The 19,941-nt window shown below is 39.5% G+C and overlaps 1 protein-coding gene across 1 annotated transcript in view; it reads left to right on the top strand.

Moving 5' to 3' along the window:
* The window catches only part of LOC137890344 (calsyntenin-2-like), a 92,205-nt gene extending 80,815 nt beyond the window's left edge, over positions 1–11,390 (top strand). Inside the window, exons 13-17 of the mRNA XM_068734524.1 lie at positions 583–753; positions 849–994; positions 3,102–3,225; positions 7,990–8,174; positions 8,266–11,390. Of these exons, the coding sequence (XP_068590625.1) occupies positions 583–753; positions 849–994; positions 3,102–3,225; positions 7,990–8,174; positions 8,266–8,487 (848 nt within the window). The 3' untranslated portion in view covers positions 8,488–11,390. The remainder of the gene's footprint in view (positions 1–582; positions 754–848; positions 995–3,101; positions 3,226–7,989; positions 8,175–8,265) is intronic.
* The last annotated feature ends 8,551 nt before the right edge of the window (positions 11,391–19,941 follow it).

The following is a 19,941-nucleotide window of genomic DNA, read 5'->3' as shown; positions in this document are numbered from 1 at the left end:
TCTGTTGTGTTTTTACAGCCTTATTCCCAAGGGACTAGCATTACCAGGAGACCTCGCGTAACGTAGAGATGAAGAGCTCGGGATTGAGAGGATCACAGACAAACCTCTGCAATTATTATGTATCACTAGAGGTCCCCAGGTAGTCTTCTACACTGCCGTCCTGGCAAAGGACCCCGTCCCCCTTGTAAATGGGATTACTTTAGCTAAATAAAGGTTACATAAAATGAAAATAAATACAAATTACCAGGGTAACTAATGGGATTAGAAATTGGAGGTAATTTGCAACAAAGTACAGACATGGTAGATTTGCACGGGATTAAGATCACCGACAACCTCGTGCAATTATTACAGTTTACAAGAGGTCCCCAGGTAGAACCAGTCCTGTGTGAATAAGGGCTTTAGTTTGGTCCATTATGTAACCACACTGAGGTGAATAAACAATGTGCTTCCCAAGGAAACTGCAGCTTATTAGTGAGTGAGAACATATTCCTCACCAAAAAATATAGAAATGACCTCAAATTGAAGTTTGTGTTTGTGTGTGTGTGTGTGTGTGTGTGTGTGTGTGTGTGTGTGTGTGTGCAGCACGTCGACCCGGGGTGCAGGAGGAGATTATCCATAACTTGGACTACTGTGACGTTCTGGTGCTGGGGGAGGAGCTGAGGCCGGAGCAGGAGTCCCTCCAACTGCAGCGCAGCGCTCTGCTGGGAAAACACCTCGACGCCACTAACTCCACCTCCGGCATGTCCATATACGGTATGGCTGCTATCTGAGTGTCTAAAAGTCACTTCTACGTTCTGACTTCCCCCACGGACCACCCGTAACGAGCCGCCTGCTGCCTCTTCCCACAGGCGTGGACTCCATGTCCAACTACGAGCAGGTGATCCGACAGGTGCGGTACTATAGCTGGCGGCCCGGACAGCTAACGGACAGAAGGTTCCGCCTCACCTGCTCGGAGCTCAATGGACGCTACACCAGCAATGAGTTCAACCTGGAGGTCAGTGGGAACTTCAGCTTGACTGATGTGGGGGGGGGGGGGTAAAAAGGAAAAGAAACAGATTAATAACTTTCTTCTCTTTCAAGCGTTCGCTGATTCACCTACGTCCGAAATGCGAGGCTTTGCTGCTGTTCTTTATTTCAAACAGAAGGGTTAACACAGGTATATTCAGAGAGACAATTTTGAACATTAAAGCACGCGAACATGTTCTAGTACATTACATTACAGTCATTTAGCAGACGCTTTTATCCAAAGCGACTTACAATAAGTGCATTCAACATTGGTAATCAAAAGAACTACTAGTCACCAGAAGTCATAAGTACATTTCCTTTTCCAAACAAGCATCTAAGAGCATGAAGCAGAGCATAACTCAGAGCCAAAGTACAGGGCAGAAACAAGAAAAACAGTTAGTGCTATAAGTAATACGAATACAATAAGTGCAACAAGCTAGTATGAAAACAATAAGCGCTAAGTGGAAGGCTCAGCGCTGTGGGGCCAGGACAGAAAACAGCCGTGACCGGGTCGATCGGCCGCCAGGACCTCTGAGCGACGGGGCGACCGATCGCCCCGAGGCAGCAGAGCGAAGTGGTCAGGCGGGGGTGTAAGGCTTGACCGTGGCCTGGAGATAGGAAGGAGCTGTTCCTTTCACTGCCCTGTAGGCTAGCACCAGAGTCTTAGACTGGATGAGCTCTTACAGGGAGCCAGTGTAGAGAACGGAGAAAGGAAGTTGTGTGGGAGAACTTGGGGCGATTGAACACCAGGCGAGCTGCGGCTTTCTGGACAAGCTCCAGAGGTCTGATGGCCGAGTAGAGTAGAGAGTTGCAGTAGTCCAGGCGGGAGATGAAGAGAGCCTTTCTAGTAGAAACCCAGAGTACGAGTAGAACCTGAAAATGAGCGTGTTATGTCCCCTTTAATAATTGAGGCCAGGAGCATCATTTGGATTAATGCAGTCGTCTCCAGTGCTTACGGTGTCGTCAGCTTATTAATATGTGTGAAATTAAAATGTCAGATCCAAGTCGCCCACTTGCGCGTTTAAGATACCTGGAGGAGTATCTCCCCCCCCCCCCCCCCCCCCCCCCCCGGGGGCTGACAAGCAGCTCTAAAATCACATAAATAAAACAACTTCCAAAAAAAATGCATTAATATTGAGTAAATAATCAGAAATAGTAATGGCAAGTTGTCACTATAGAGACGATGACCAACTGGACCAAATAGTTTGAAAGTAACCGAGCTGACTTTGGCTCAGGTGTCTGGCAATTTAGGAAATGAGCCGCAGGAGGCGTTACTTTCACCCTTAGTGGCAAAAGAAACCATCTTTTGAAACTGGAATATGACAAGTTCTACAGGGTACTAAAGAAATATGTAGAGAGAAAAAAAACATGAATTCAACTCAAATTGGAATTCATGCCAAAAAAAAAACCTTGTGTTTTGTAGGAACAATCTGATTGCTTCCAACCGTCCTGATGTTCAGTTATAAAGTGAAACTTCAACAGCAGCTAGTCACACACCGACGCTGCCTGATTCAGCGTATCAAAAGAAGGAACAACGCGGCGCTGAACACTTTCCTTCAGAGACCTTGAACTTGTGAATACAGTGAATCCGGCTTCTTTGGCAGGCAGACATATTCACACACACACACACACACACACACACACACTCTCCACCTCTTTACACAATGTTCTTACATGATGATGTGCCAAAATCAGCTCGATGTGTCGGCCAACCGCTGTTTGTTCGTGAACATTTGACTTATTCATTTATTCTCCGTTTCACTAGACGTAGCTTAAACCTCGGAGGCTGTCGATGAATCTAGTTTACATTTCATTTCCTGTATTGAGCTGACCCCCCCCCCCCCCCGAAAAGGCGCATTAAATTCACTGCATTGCATTCGCATTTCCTCCTCGCCTCGCACGTAAATCTTTACTTTTTTTTTCCGTCTTGTCGCAATAAATCATCCGGATGAATCAAAGGCAAGTGTTGCAGGTGGGGGGGGGGGGGGGGGGGGGGGGCATTGGGGACCGAACGGACAGGAATGTAAAAATGTCAACCGGGATTACTTTTATCTTTTCGAAAAAAAACCTTCTGCTTCATCTGTTCCCTAAACCAGGTGAGCGCTCTTCACAGTTCGGAGGCCGGGGAGCATGTCAATCACGTGGTAGCCCCGCCTCAGTACATGCAGGTGATCCACCATCCGTCCATGATTCAAGACCTGTACCCCAGCCACAGCTCAGGTAAGGAAACAAAATGGATTAGATTCATTCTGTCATGTCATTATCATCTGCCAAAGCATTATGTTACAGGTTTCTTTTGTTACAAACGTTGTTTCACTGTGTCAAACCTCTACACACAAAGCCATATGAGACGCAAAACATCTCACTTCTATGGCAAAATGAAAGTCATTATGGCAACAAAATGACACGCACCTTTTGAATTACTCTTTCAAAGCAGCGACAACACACTGCTGTACTTTAGTTCTTTGTATGCCTTTGTCATTTTCTCGTACGAGGCCTCTGTGAATGACTGTTACAGTGCAGCTACTCAAATTTAAATAGACGCACACACACACACGTGTAAAAGGCTTCCAGAAAAAATATGCATAGCTGAATTTATTACAGAAACAAAAAATAATTAGCATTTGTAAAAGAATGGTGGATGTTTTTTTGGATCCTGCCTTCTGTTGGGGTCCTGCTGCCTCAACTCATCCACAAGCAATGCCTCTCTCTCTCTCTCTCTCTCTCTCTCTCTCTCTCTCTCTCTCTCTCTCTCTCTCTCTCTCTCTCTCTCTCTCTCTCACCGCCTCCGCGTTTGCAAAGTTCTCACAAGAGAGGTGCGCTTACCTGAGGTCTGTTCGTAAGGCTGATTAGTGTGTGTGTGTGTGTGTGTGTGTGTGTGTGTGTGTGTGTATATGTGTGTGAGTGTTGCCAATTCAAGGTGTGTTCATCATCTTGAGTAGAAGTGTTTTTCCCAATGCTTGCAAGAGATTTCGACCTCAAAAGTGTAAGAAACAAGTGTTTTATTTATTTTTTTTCGCAATAAGCGCGTTGCAGAATTACAAACTTGTTTTTTGTACTTTTGGTGCCTTTTGTTTAAGGCACGGATACAAAAGTTAAGGTTTTGATGCTTTTTAGCGTGTGAGCAATCGCAAAAGAACTGTAACGGCGTTAGCTGTGATGTGAAAGGATGTTACCTGGAGGTGAGATGGAGGTAACACCTTTAAGAGATGTGACAGCGCTGCCTGTGTTCACACACTCCTGGGGGGGTTGATGACTTGACAGAACACTGACGGGAACTCGGACACGGAAAGTGCTGAGAATCCGACCCGGCAGCTTCTTACCGGGCTGCTGAGCAACAGCTGTAACATAAAAAAAACAACCGAGCGCGAGGGGCTCTTATGTTAGCTATCCATCCCGGGGTGAACATGGCCGGATCCAAGGGAACGTTCGGTTTCGCTCCCTAGTTTGTTTATCGTTCTGCTCATCTGACTGCCGCTCTCACACAGCGGTCCTCCGTTAGAAAGGGGGCCTCTTTCAAATGATGCAGCAAAGCGTATTCCCCTCCCTCTGCGCATATGAGTGATCTGAAGTAAAGAGAACATGGTGAGGAGGAGAGACATTGGTCTTAATCTACCACACCACATTTAATTATTCATCAGACTCTAATGGATTCTACTTAGAGTCCTGGAGAGTTCAGTGGCCAATGCTGTTAACAGCCCAGAGAGTTGGGAGTCTGTCTCTGTGTGTGTGTGTGTGTGTGTGTGTGTGTGTGTGTGTGTGTGTGTGTGTGTGTGTGTGTGTGTGTGTGTGAGAGAAAAGGAGGTCAGAGGAGCGGAGAGGATGATGGAAGGTTTGAAAGTAAATGTAAGGCAAAAACTACAAATAAGAAAGAAGACTTGTAGTTTCAGCCATGATGTTTCAGATGATATCATGCTATATGTAGAGTACAAAGTCAAAGGAAAACGTCTGTGTGTGTGTGTGTGTGTGTGTGTGTGTGTGTGTGTGTGTGTGTGTGTGTGTGTGTGTGTGTGTGTGTGTGTGCGCACACACACGTGCAAACACTCGAAGTTACTCTAAAAGGGGCCGCGTGCAGCTTCGCTGAGAGGAAGATCAAAGGCCGCGTATTTAGTGTGAAAATCTAGGGAACTACTGAATCAAATGATCATCTGAAGAGTCCTCTGTGAGTCTCACACACACACACACACACACACACGCACACACACACACACACACCAGCAGGGACTAGCAGAGGGAGGGTAGTTACAGAGAAGTTGTGTTATTTCAGTAGGCTGGAGATCAGAGCAGAAGAGAGAAACATTTCAGATCAAGAGAAATCCCTCAATGTATGTTGTGGTGATGCTACTGAATAGGGCGTATGATGCGTCTTTGCAGCCATGTACTGCACTGGGACCTTAATTAAATGTGTTTAAGGTTTTGTAGCTTACACACACACACACACACACACACACATATATCAGTTAAATTCCTCCTGCGTGTTTAGCTCTCGTCTTTGGCCTTGGGCACAGATTCAACAAAAAGTTTAAACGTGAGGCAAATTATCGCGCTTTCCGTTGTACACTGGCAGCAACGAGAGTTAAACTGAGCCAAGTTTAAAGCAAATAAGACTTCTTTTTTTATGTCTTTTTAGTTGAAATGCAGAGCAAGGATCAGGAGCAAACAGCACGAGTAGCATTTTTATTCTTTAGCTGATGACTTAATAGGTCGTTTAGTCAACAGTCTTTTTTTGGGGGATTTACATGTTACAAACATTTAAGGCAAAACGCAGCTGCAGCTGCAGCTTTGGTCATAAACCAAAGTATTGATAGAAGTGAGGTTTTTAAATAGTAAATGGAATGCATTTCCTCAGCGCCTTTATCCGAAGCGCAATTTGACAATTTGCCTCTCATTCACCCGTTGGCACACTGGTGTTCAGTATCTTACGTCATCGAGCTTAAGTTTAAGCCTGGAAACAGAGAGAATTCGAGAGCCGCTGTGAAACTATAAGACCTGGTTATGAGAGGAAAGTCTTTAAAACCCTCCAGACAACAACAGAGGAATGCAAAAAAAAAAAGACAAATAAAGGAAAATTATACTTAAAACGCAATTTATTAAGAAAAAAATGTATTTCCGGTCCTAAAATCACATTAATCACACATTGTTCCCTGTTCAACTAAAGGCTGCTCGGCCTCAATAAACAGGCGATGATGACCTCTAGAGCAGGGGTCTTCAACGTTTTTCAAGCCAAGGAACCCCAAACAGGAGCAGGGACCACTACTATATTGTAAAAAATTGTGTTTTATATTAAACTGTGCCTAGTGCCATGCATAAACATACCTCTTATCTTGCATACAATACTGAACTATTAAAATAATGGACAGATTCATGTTTTTTGGTTTGAGTAACAAAACGATCCATTTTCGCTCATTACAATGTCCATACATACACTTAATAATAATATACTGGCCTCAGTAGTTGGCTGTTGTTGATAGGAGCTGCAGTGTTTTAGCTAGGAATATCTTGCAAAAATGATTGCACAAGGATTCGTGGGTGAAGTAAATGTCGTTATTTTTTTTACAACGGTATCTTCTTTTCAAATAATATTGCAGCGTTGCGTCCTTGTGTCTGGGATCTTAGTCAGCTGGGGACTGAATAACCTCTCGACCAATCACGGGGAACCTGACAGAGCCAGCGTGTAACATGCGGCCTCGTGATTGGCACAGCAGTGATAGAGACAACATCTTCTGCCTCCATTTATCCATTCGTTGGATTCATGTTAAATTTGTGAAAAAAAAGAAAAAAATTGTCTAATCAACCAAAAATTTCGCGGACACCCTGTAGTACCTCCGCGGACTACCTAGGGGTCGCGGACCCCCTGTTGAAGACCTCTGCTCTAGAGATTGAGGCGGCCGCAGTTTTTAGAACCAGGCGCCGCAGTTGCGCTCCACCGACTGTAAGACCCAGAGCATGATGGGAAATGCCTGGCTTTTGCCTGATCAAAGAGCTGAATGGCTCTTGGTTTTGACAAAAAAAAAAAAACATATTTTCATTAGAAAATGTTTGATTGTTATTGAAATGTAACGCTAGATTTTATGCTTTTAGTCTCATGTTGTGTCTCTGTTAATCTCTTGATAAGGCAGACATGAAAATGAAAATAGGATAGAATACAGTGCCAGATACATACACATTTCCACACACACACTTCGACGTGTGTGTGTGTGTGTGTGTGTGTGTGTATGTGTGTGTGTGTGTATATATATATATATACACATATATTTATCCTTCACTTTACATTCATGGCGGTGGCACAACCTTGCCCAAGGACTCCTCGACATGTGGACAGCAGGCCCGGCGGATAGAGCCGCCTGTCACGTGATCGGTGGATGACCCCCGTGTCAAAGTGTGGACCTGATGACTGCGCTACATGAAAAGTCAGAGGGAAGTTATTCCAATCTGTCTCGAGTAAGACACAACAACATCCCGTGGCAATGAATCAATAGCTGTTGAGATATTTCAGTCTGGCCCAAAGTGATGGACAGACGAGCGCGCTGACATTGCCATCCCCGGTGCTACGCCGCTAGCATGGCTAAAACAGGAGGCATCGATCAGTGTGTAGGCATAGAAATACAGTGGAAACGGGTCAATATCGCCCCAAAAGAGAGGGCATTACAGTAGAAGAAAATCAATGAGCTGACGCAATAATTAAAGATCACAAGCAATCGTCTTCGGTGAAGTTTAGAAAGGCCTCTCGTACAATAACATGAGAAAGAAAAGAATAATGACCTTTACCATCCAAGGGACCATAAAACAGTTGAGAAGAGGCCTCAGCTACAACAGCATGAGATAAGAAAATGATTCATCTACATCCTGCCTGGTAAACGTGTGTGGGGGTGTGGAGTTCAGAAATTTTGAGCTCACTGTTTTTCAGGAACTACAATTCAGGATGTACAGTACGAGTCTCTGAGTTGGACCACACTACATCTTCTCCTCTTGTCTCGCCCTCAGCCATGCCGAGCGCTGCCACCGTGGTGATCGTGATGTGTATCGCTGCTCTGGTGACGGTGGTGGTGCTGGGCATCTACCGCATCCACCTGACCCACCAGCAGGAGGTCAAGCTGGCAGAGACGGCTAAAGAGGCAGACGAGAGCTGGGACGACTCTGCTCTGACGATCACCGTCAACCCGATGGAGGTAGGCGGGGATGCTGTCAGGGAGGGCAAAATGGGTGATTTGGTGCCATGAAACATGTCTGATGATTTAGTTTCTGAAACTCTCTGAATAGAACCTGAAGGAGCCTCAGGCTGCAGAGGAGGAGGCCAGCGAGGAGGAGGAGGAGGAGGAGGAGGAGGAAGAAGATGAGGAGGACGACGACGAGGAGGAGGAGGATGACATCACCAGCGCTGAGTCAGACGACAGTGAAGACGACGTGGACGTCCAGCTACCCAGGATGCAACGCCCGAGCAAGAAGGGACAGAACTGGGACAAAACAACGATATCTTATTGAGACACACATTCACAGTCACTCACACTCGCACACAATCTGCAACACGTCCATACTGAAACCTCAAATCAGACGGTTGAAACAAAAAGACTATGTGATGTTGATGCTCTAAAAATGAGGTAATATCGCCCCCTACTGGAAGACGCCACTGAAATATAATGCAATGATTTAACCTTAGCCTTGTCAGAAAAACCTCCTGTTTTATACAGCTGATAAAAAAATAAAAAATAACATGACACTAAAACTGCTCGCCGATCATATAACTTTCATCCGTCTTTAAAGGGACAGCTCGCCAAATTTAGGGCGTCCCCTAAGAGCCGTTTTTCCTCAAAGCATCTCTCTCCCATTGCAGTCTCCACCACAACTACAATCTTTAGTGAAATAAAGTTCTCTGAATCTCTTTTTTTTTTGTCAATTAAACCCTGCACCGTACCATTCAGTTTGATGTGTCACGTGTTCCACAGTGAGATTTCTGATGTCCCATGAAAATGCAAAAACAGTCTTTATTTAAGAAAACTGAGTTGCAAAAGGAAAGAAAGTGACTATTTTTTGGTTTGTATACTTCATGTTATTGATCAGTCTTTATTCTAGCCTACGTGGCAAAGCCAGGTGATTTTTCAGAAATAGCATATTTTCAATGGTAATCCAAAAAAAAAAAAAGAAAAACTATCTGTGTGTAGTCATGGTGAACTAGCCGAGGTGTCCGGGTTTTGGGGAAAAACGGAGGAGTCTCCTTGTACATTTTTATACGCTCCTTTCCTGTAAATAGTGAGTATAGTAGGTGACCCCACCCCCCTCCCCCCCATTCCACTCCCAGAACACCACTTTCTCCTGTCCTCTCCACCTGTATACAGCACACATGCCACCTCCTCATTACTGTATGTACGTACGTACCCTGAACCCTTAGCCTGCAGGAGTCCTCACTGAACTGACCCCTCAGTCCTCTGTGTTTGTTTCTTGCTCGGTGTTCAGATCATTCCAGCTGAAAGCGAGGTTGGCTCGTTAGGACGGATGTGCCACTGCCTTCATAGTGACTGGCTCAGTTAACGCTGCACCAGGTAAGACGTTCATGGAAGGAGACAACGGTCTTATATATCTAAACCACACAATCAGAGAGATGCAACAGAGGAGAGAGTCCAACAGTCTCAGTTGCGGGGGTTGCACTATTGACACCACAACCTCAGTCCTACCAGTCATTAATGCTGCATTGCAGGTATGTAGAGTACAACTTTCTAGAAGGAAACGTGCAATGGAACTGTCCCTCGACACTGGAACTTCAATCAGGAAAGTCAATAAATGAAAATAGATAAATTAGAGCCTGATTTCTGAGGCCAATACCAATAACGTTAGTATAATTCAAACAGTGTGATTGTTCTATTATATTATATTCGTTTTTTTCCTTTATATCAAAGATGTAATATAGTAAAATAGAGAATATGATAATATAATTGAAACACTAACAACAAAAATATAAGAGGAAATATTACAGTTAATAGTATGGCTCAAATATTTAAATATATGTATATGTATTCAGCCTATATTTATTTTTGATTATTCAGTTTAATAAGAACTAATATATAGTATATATAGTTATAGTAAATGGACATTAAAGCTCCGCTTATATTTTTATGTTAACAACGGATCAAGTGTAAAATGAGCCCACAGAGAAGTTATCACCAACTCTGCAGTTCTCCTTCACCTCTAAAGAGCATTTTCATGTCTTTCGCCTCCTTTTTGCTTTTATAACTCGCCACTTAAATGTTTTGGTTCAGTCTCTCATCAACCTTAATTCCAGTAGCTCTGATAAAGCCACTTTGAGCGGAGCAGCACATAACCGACAGACACATTTAGCTGGTGAAGTAAGTGGAACATTTAGCAGCTAAAGAGCTGAATATTTTTCCATCAAGACGGAGCTAAAATTGAGAGCGAATGTTGGACTAGAAACACAACTCCAAAGCATGCACTTTAAATGACAGAGTATCACTTTTATGTCCATAATGTCCTAAAGTACACGTTTTGTGATTTTCATGATAATAGTCTAAATTTTAAGTAGCTAGCTAATGCTGCAAAATACCACTGACACAAAATGAGCTGTCCCATGTTGCGGAATACAGATCATTTACATCTTACCTGCAAGAAACTTTTCCAACTTCTAGCTTTGAATGAAATGCAGCATTAATGAAAGACATGCAGGGTGATGTCGTGGTACTTAAACCCCTCTTTATTAGCAGCAGTTGGTGCTGAACAGAATTACAATATTGTGGGAGTGAGAAACAGGCGGCAGCTTCACATTTGACATCATTTAGAAAAACCCAGTCGAAGGTTTCTTCACCTTGAAGTGAAAGGGCATTAATCTCTGGCTGTGGCCATCCTGAATCCAGTCCGTCTGTAACGTTTGATAGCAAGGAATCCACGAACAACACAGAGTGTAGTGACATGTGTAATGGCTGAAGTCTGCCACAGATACATCAACGTTTGGCTAAAGTCACAAACTCCTCTAACGTAGTGAGCCTCTGACAGCTGTCCTATGGGTGTAGCTGCTGGGAGAACCTACTGTCTGTGTGTTCTGTAGCTCTATGTTCATGTAAAGATCTCATATGTTGTTTAAGAGTTTTCCTCATCTACTGTGACACCTGTTCTTGTGACGTCACCTCCCACCTTGCACCCCCCCCCCCTTCCCCCGAACCTTTGGTGGATTTTGCATCAGCCCGAGCCCTAATGTTGTCCTGACGTTTGTTTTAGAAAAGGAGGACGATGAAATTAACATGGAAACCTTGTAAAATGTGTAAAAGTTTTTTTATTTTAGTTTGCCTTTTTTTCTCTGGACTCTTTGGTCTGTTTTTCTTTGGAATGGTCACTACAGCACTTTCTGTAAATTGGCCAATAAAAACTTGTTTTGGAATCTAGCTGTGGCTCCTGTATTTGTGTGATGGTGGGTGTGTGTGTGTGTGTGTGTGGGAGAGAGAAAAACATAGTATACTATGTTGAACAAGTTTGAGTACAGTATTTAGAAAAAAATATTAAAAAGTTATACTATAGTATGTCGAAGAAGTCACATAATGAAATCATTGAATAGTATGTCCAAAAGCATAGAAAAGTATTCTATGCTGAAAATGCCATAGTATAGTATTTCTTACTATAGTATGTCGAAAAAGTCATAGTATAATATGTCAAAACAAATCACAAAAATGACAAAAAAGTGAGCCGAAAAAAGCATTACAGACTTCAAAGTAGATATGCTTCATAAACAAAAGAACAAGGAGAGAAATGGTACAGTGGTTAGAACAGTTGCTACTGAAAAAGAGGGACCTTGGTTCAAACCCCCCGTTTCCCCCACTTTGCTGCTTATCATCAAAAAAAGCCAAATAAAAAAGTAATAGTTTAGTTGGAAAAAAGTCATAGTATGGTATGTCAAAACATTTCTTAAAGTCTTAAGTCTGTAAAAAAAATGAAATTTCATATTATGAATAAATAAGTCATTGACATAAAAAGTCATAGCGTATTAATGTATGTCGAAAAAAAATCCCAAAAAGTAAATGTTTAGTATGTTGAAAAAAGTCATAGTATTGTATGTCAGGAGAAAGTAATACAAAGTAAGAGTATAGCATGTCAAAAAAAGTTGTAAAAACTCATAGTATAATATTTCACAAAAAATCATAGTTTAGTATGATGAAAAAATGTATGTCAAAAAAAATATTAAAGACTTTGAAGTAGATATGCTTTGAAAACAACAACAAAAACATGTACAGAAATAGTACAGTGGTTAGCACAGTTGCTCTTGTGAAAGAGAGACCTTGGTTCACATTCCCGGTCGCCCCCCACTTTGCTCATAATTGAAAAAGCCACAAAACAGTAATAGATTAGTGTGCCAAAAAATGTCTTACTTTTGTCAAAAAAAAACATAGTATATCAAAAAAAAGTTACAAAAAGTCAAAGTATAGTATGTCGAAAAAAATGTATGTCAAAAAAAGCATTACAGACTTTGAAGTAGATATGCTTTGAAAACAACAGAAAAGATCATGTAGAGAAATGGTACAGTGGTTAGCACAGTTGCTCTGGTGAAAGAGAGTCCTTGGTTCACATTCTCCGTCGCCCCCCACTTTGCTCATCATTGAAAAAAGCCACAAAACAGCAATAGTTTAGTATGTCAAACAATGTCTTACTTTTGTCGAAAAAAAGTCATTGTATATGTCAAAAAAAGTTTTAAAAAGTCAAAGTATAGTATGTCAAAAAAATGTCGTAATATAGTATGTAAAAAAAAAGTCATAGTAGAGTATGTCGAAAAATGTCATAGTATAGTATGTCAAAAACTGTCAGTATAGCATGTCAAAAAAGTCATAGTAGAGTATGTCGAAAAATGTCACAGTATAGTATGTCGAAAAATGTCAGAGTATAGTATGTCAAAAAAAGTCATAGTATAGTATGTTGAAAAATGTCATAGTATAGTATGTCGAAAAATGTCATAGTATAGTATGTCGAAAAATGTCATAGTATAGTATGTCAAAAAAAGTCATAGTATAGTATGTTTCCCCCACTTTGCTGCTTATCATCAAAAAAAGCCAAATAAAAAAGTAATAGTTTAGTTGGAAAAAAGTAATAGTATGGTATGTCAAAACATTTCTTAAAGTCTTAAGTCTGTAAAAAAAAATGAAATTTCATATTATCAATAAATAAGTCATTGACATAAAAAGTCATAGTGTATTAATGTATGTCGAAAAAAATCCCAAAAAGTAAATGTTTAGTATGTTGAAAAAAGTCATAGTATTGTATGTCAGGAGAAAGTAATACAAAGTAAGAGTATAGCATGTCAAAAAAAGTTGTAAAAACTCATAGTATAATATTTCACAAAAAATCATAGTTTAGTATGACAAAAAAATGTATGTCAAGAAAAGTATTAAAGACTTTGAAGTAGATATGCTTTGAAAACAACAACAAAAACATGTACAGAAATAGTACAGTGGTTAGCACAGTTGCTCTTGTGAAAGAGAGACCTTGGTTCACATTTCCCGTCGCCCCCCACTTTGCACATTATTGAAAAAGCCACAAAACAGTAATAAATTAGTGTCAGAAACTTACTAGTGTCTTACTTCTGTCAAAAAAAAGTCATAGTATATCAAAAAAAAGTTACTAAAAGTCAAAGTATAGTATGTCGAAAAAAAGTTTAAAAAAAGAGTCATAGTATAGTATGTAAAAAAAGTCATAGTAGAGTATGTCGAAAAATGTCATAGTATAGTATGTCGAAAAATGTCATAGTATAGTATGTTGAAAAAAGTCATAGTATTAGAGGAAATGGTGCATAGTTATGAAATCATTTCACCTCAGGTTGATAGCAGACCACCTCAAGGTGCCACTCAGAGAGAACCAGGACGTTCTGATGTAGCATTTCAAAATTAAAGCTTTTCAAAATTGCATGCATGAACTAACTTCAAATCACATTCATGAGACAATTTGTCTAATTTCAGATGGGATATAAGAGGAAATGGTGCATAGTTACGAAATAATTTCACCTCAGGTTGATAGCAGACCACCTCAAGGTGCCAATCACAGATAACCAGGAAATTCTGATGTAGCATTTCAAAATTAAAGCTTTTCAAAATTGCATGCATGAGCTAACTTCAAATCACATTCATGCTACAATTTGTCTAACTTCAGATTAGATTTTATAATGTCAGGAGAAAGTAATAAAAAGTAATAGTATAGCATGTTGACATTTTTTTTTAAATGTCATCGTATAATATTTCATAAAAAATTATAGTTTAGTATGACAAAAAAATGTATGTCGAAAAAAGCATTACAGACTTTGAAGTAGATATGCTTTGAAAACAACAGAAAAAAACATGTACAGAAATAGTACAGTGGTTAGCACAGTTGCTCTTGTGAAAGAGAGTCCTTGGTTCACATTCTCCGTCGCCCCCCACTTTGCTCATCATTGAAAAAAGCCGCAATAGTTTAGTATGTAAAAAAAGTCTTACTTTTGTCGAAAAAAAAGTCATTGTATATGTCAAAAAAAGTTTTAAAAAGCCAAAGTATAGTACGTCAAAAAAATGTCATCCTATTCAAAATAGTATGTTGAAAAATGTCATAGTATAGTATGTAAAAAAAGTCATAGTAAAGTATGTCGAAAAATGTCATAGTATAGTATGTTGAAAAGTCATTGTATAGTATGTCGAAAAAAGTCATAGTATAGTATGTAAAAAAGTCATAGTATAGTATGTCGGAAAATGTCATAGTATAGTATGTCAAAAAATGTCATAGTATAGTATGTCAAAAAAAGTCATAGTATAGTATGTTGAAAAGTCATTGTATAGTATGTCGAAAAAAGTCATAGTATAGTATGTAAAAAAGTCATAGTATAGTATGTCGGAAAATGTCATAGTATAGTATGTCAAAAAATGTCATAGTATAGTATGTCAAAAAAAAAGTCATAGTATAGTATGTTGAAAAATGTCATAGTAAAGCATGTCAAAAAATGTCATAGTATAGTATGTCGAAAGAAAGTCTTAATATAGTATGTCGAAAAAAGTCTTAGTATGGTATGATGAAAAAATACATTATGGTATGTCAAAAAAAAGTCTTAAAAAATCATAGTATAGTATGTCGTTTTAAAAGTCATATTACAGTATGTCCAAAAAAAGTCATAGTATAGTATGTCGAAAAATGTCATAGTATAGCATGTCAAAAAAAAAGTCATAGTATAGTATGTCGAAAAATGTCATAGTATAGTATGTCAAAAAATGTCATAGTATAGTATGTCAACAAAGTCATAGTATAGTATGTTGAAAAATGTCATAGTATAGCATGTCAAAAAATGTCATAGTATAGTATGACAAAAAAGTGATAGTATAGTATGTCGAAAGAAAGTCTTAATATAGTATGTCGAAAAAAGTCTTAGTATGGTATGATGAAAAAATACATTATGGTATGTAAAAAAAAAGTCTTAAAAAATCATAGTATTGTATGTCGTTTTAAAAGTCATATTACAGTATGTCCAAAAAAAGTCATAGTATAGTATGTTGAAAAATGTCATAGTATAGTATGTCAAAAAATGTCATAGTATAGTATGTCAAAAAAGTCATAGTATAGTATGTTGAAAAATGTCATAGTATAGTATGTCAAAAAATGTCATAGTATAGTATGACAAAAAAAGTCATAGTATAGTATGTCGAAAGAAAGTCTTAATATAGTATGTCAAAAAAAGTCTTAGTATGGTATAATAAAAAAAGACATTATGGTATGTCAAAAAAAAAGTCTTAAAAAATCATAGTATTGTATGTTGTTTTAAAAGTCATATTAAAGTATGTCCAAAAAAAAGTCATCGTATATTATGTCGAAAAAAGTCACTTTCATTGTATGAAGAAATAAGTCATGGTATTGTATGACAAATAAAATCCCCAAAAAGTCATAGTATCATTTCAAAATTAAAGCCCTTCAAAATTGTATGCATGAGCTAACTTCAAATCACATTCATGAGACAATTTGTCTAATTTCAGATGGGATTTGTAGAGGAAATGGTGCATAGTTACGAAATCATTTCACCTCAGGTTGATAGCAGACCACCTCAAGGTGCCACTCAGAGAGAACCAGGAAATTCTGATGTAGCATTTCAAAATTAAAGCTTTTCAAAAAAAAGTCATAATACATTATGACCAAAAAATGTCAATATATAATATGTCGAAAAAAGTCATAAAAGAGTCATTGTATAATTTGTCAGAAAAAAAACATAGTAAAGTATCTTGAAAACAAGTAAAATAAAAAGTCATAAAAGTCATAAACAACACATAGTATAGTATGTTGAAGAAGTCAAGTATAGTATTTAGTAGTATGTCGTAAAAAGAGAATTCCAAAAGCATAAAAAGTATTGTTGTTGGAAAAAGTCATAACATAGTATCCCGTAAAAATGTCGAAAAAAAGTAATATTATTGTATGTCGAAAAAATCCATGTTATGGTATGCCGAAAATGCCATCTTATAGTATGATAAAAAAAAGTCTTACTATTGTATGCCAAAGAAAAGTCATAAAAAATCATAGCATTGAAAAAATAAAAAATTACAAGTTATAGTGCAATATGTCAAATGAAGGCCTAGTATCGTATGTCGAAAAATGTCCGAAATAAGTTACAGTATAGTATGTTGAAAAAAATTACTACAATTTCATAGTATGGTTTTTGTCAAAAAAAAAAAAGTCATAGTTTACTTTGTGACCTCCTTTAGCATAGGATACACTGGACCATCCTCTAAAGGAGAGAAGGTAATGCCGCACCACATCAAAAGTTATGCATCATTCGTCCCTTCATGAAAACAAATTCCTATCCTGCACAGATTTAACAATTACTTTCATACAGCCAAATACTGGTGGGACTCGTCTTTATGAATATGAGTGGACAGTGAAAACCATTTAATTTCATTGTATTCCTATTTATTCATTACAAACATGGAAGAAATATGTAAAAAACTAAACAAAAATAATAAATATGACAATATACTGACTTTTTAATTAATTTTATGACAAGGTATACAGTGAGATTCTTTATAATTTGTTTACGACTGACTACATTTTTATTAATGGCAGACAACATAATTATGACATACTATACTATGGTATTTGTTAAGACTTAATTTGACATACAGTACTGTGATTTCTTAATATAATATATATGACTTTTTTATGGTACTTTTGATTATACTATGACATATTACACTCATTATTTTATGACATACTACATTCTTTTCCTGGCAATATATACTATGATATTTTCACATCATGCTACACTATGACTTTTTTCCTGACATTTGTCATGACACACTATACATACTGAAACAATAATCAAAGTATCAAAACAATACTTTGTTCTACTGGTGTTCTCTCACTCGATCACGTCTCGGAGCCGGCTGCCTCTGAAGAGCCTCCCTGCGGTTCTCCAGCTGCTCCTCCAGTGTTTTCTGGAGGACGGAGACACACACACAAAAACCCACATTACAGACACACAATCAGTAGTTAGACTGCTGCCGTTTCCAGCTGAGACAGACGGTAGTGTTTTTTAGACAACACTAGAAACATGTGGTCTTGACTAAGAACCATCACAGACTACAACAAGAAAAAAACACAGCAATGCTTGGGTAACGTCTCCATCCGTCCCTGATGATCGAAACACTTTCTACGCACGTCCCACCTGGACCAGAAGAAGACAAACAGTATTTCACAATGCTGTCCATTGACTATAGTTCAGCTCTCACCACCCTTTGTGATTGGATCCTGCAGCTTCCAGACTCCCGGCTGTGCAGATAGACACCACCACATCCTCCACCCTGACTCTCCACACTGGAGCTCCTCTGGGCTGCGTGCTCCGCCCTCTGCTGTACTACCTGTTCACGTGTGACTGCGTGGATTTCCACACACACCTCCAACCGTGCCATGTTTCTACAGTAGCCCAGAAAGGACATACCAAACACGCTCACCACTAGATGCCACTAAATCCTACGCATTGCTCTTCAAAATGCTACTTTTTAACACTTTGTTCTATTTTCTTTAACTCTAATTAAATTTGATTATCTGAATATAGTTTGTACAGTTTCTGTGTGTGTAGGGTTTGGGGGGGTATTGTGAAAATCCTCTATAATGACAATAAAGATGAACCTTGAGCTCAAGGGACTACAGATGCAAATTATCTTAAAGCTATAATCTGGTACGTGCGTCAAATGGTGACATTTATGATTTAAACTGTACATCGTCCATTTATAAAATACAATAAATAAAATAAATAAAATAAATAAAATAAATAAAATAAAATAAATGATAACAAATATTTCCTTCACATATACACAGTATTTTTTCTTAGTAAATCCATGTATTTGCATGTATTATGTAGCCTATAAGTGCTTCTAGTCGTTCCCAGACAGTAGAACACAACATTAACTGTCTCTCTACTGGAGCCACAGTCCATGATCAATAGACTGGCTCCATCTAGTGGATATCGACTGCACTGCACAAACACATACCATCCCTTTAACATTAGTAGTAGATTCAGGTAGTTTTACAGGCTCACCTCAGCTTCATGCTCTTTGCGTTTCACACTTTTTGTCACGACACGCAGCAGTGTTATTATTAATGATCTCATTTATGATTTCAGCCGTGAGCAAATTAGGGATTAGCAGGATTTTTTAGGATCCTGTAGCGTTACTAAAAACTCCCGGCCCAAGAGGCCTACTGCTCGAATAAACCGGCGGCAACAACAACACCGACTCAACATAAAAGAGTAAGAATATTCACAGAACTTTTTCTATTTTCCAGCACAGAGAGCAGAGCGGGGGGGGGGGGGGGGGGGGGGGGAGCCCCCCCGAAGCCCCCCGGGCACTGTCACCTTCACTGTCGACTCACAAACAAGAAACAGACTTTAGAATAAAACGTTGATCCTTCAAAGAACCCCAGTGTGCAGACTGCAGCGTCACTATGAATACCCACTCATTTTACCGCTCCTTTTAATTATTTGTTTCACATTATTTTATGTTCCCGAGCCGGTAGGGAGATGGAAGCATGCTGCCGCGTTCTTGACATTGTTGCTGAAGACGACGGCAGCCGGTGTCAATCACACAAGCACAAGAAGTCTGAGGACAGCAGTAGATGAATAATGAAGCCCAACTCAGCTGAAACAGAACTAGAGTAGTTCTTCAGACAGAAGCCAAAGCTTGAGGTGATGTTATTTGCCACGACAAAGCTCGACCAACCGTGTGATATTTGAACTTAATAGCAGACGGTGTGCAAAGGATTTGAAAAGTTTGGACCGGTGAGCCGGAGTGTCCACTGGAGGGTCCGGAGCCAACGCAGCAAACCGTGGCCTCACACAGCCTGAAGCCTGATGTACCGATGCTGAGCAGGGAGGACTGCTTATGTAAGGTTTTTTTTTTTACAGGACAAGAAAAGAATGTGTGTTCTAGTAGAAATGACCCGAGTGCGTTTTAAAGCTGAATTATTAATGTGTTCTTATACATTCAACGCAAAGGCAGCTCGCGTATGGAAGAGACGGGGTGAGGCTCACCTTCAGGCCGTGGACTGAGCTGCAGACAGGCAGCTCTGTGGACAAAGTGAAGTGAATAAAGTCGGGCCACTGAAGGCCTTCAGGGTTTCTCGTGGGGCTGGATCCTCTGCACGTGTACGGCATTACATATGCCGGGGTATTTTGGGGGTGTATGAATATATTTTGTAGAGAAATGATTGGAATCCCTAGATTTTTACTTTAAATGATTGCCTTAACGATACACTTGTTTGTGTTTTCTTCTTTCTGAGGAGTCATGTTTTGTTCCTGGCTTGGGTGCCAAGCACAGGTCTAAATACTACAGTACCCATGAGCCTCGGCTGCGAGAGCGAGCCGGTCGGAGAAACTGTGAACCAGAGCAGTAGTGAATTCAAAACAGCTTCATCACTGCAGTTGTGAATAAAATGGGACGTCATAATTAGTAAAAC

Source organism: Cebidichthys violaceus, unplaced genomic scaffold (assembly GCF_023349555.1).
Source record: "Cebidichthys violaceus isolate CVI_PGR_0920_01 unplaced genomic scaffold, fCebVio1.0.p SCAF_1, whole genome shotgun sequence".
NCBI lineage: Eukaryota > Metazoa > Chordata > Actinopteri > Perciformes > Stichaeidae > Cebidichthys > Cebidichthys violaceus.
The sequence above is the reverse complement of the archived record's forward strand: the minus strand, read 5'-3'. Positions and strand labels throughout refer to the sequence as shown.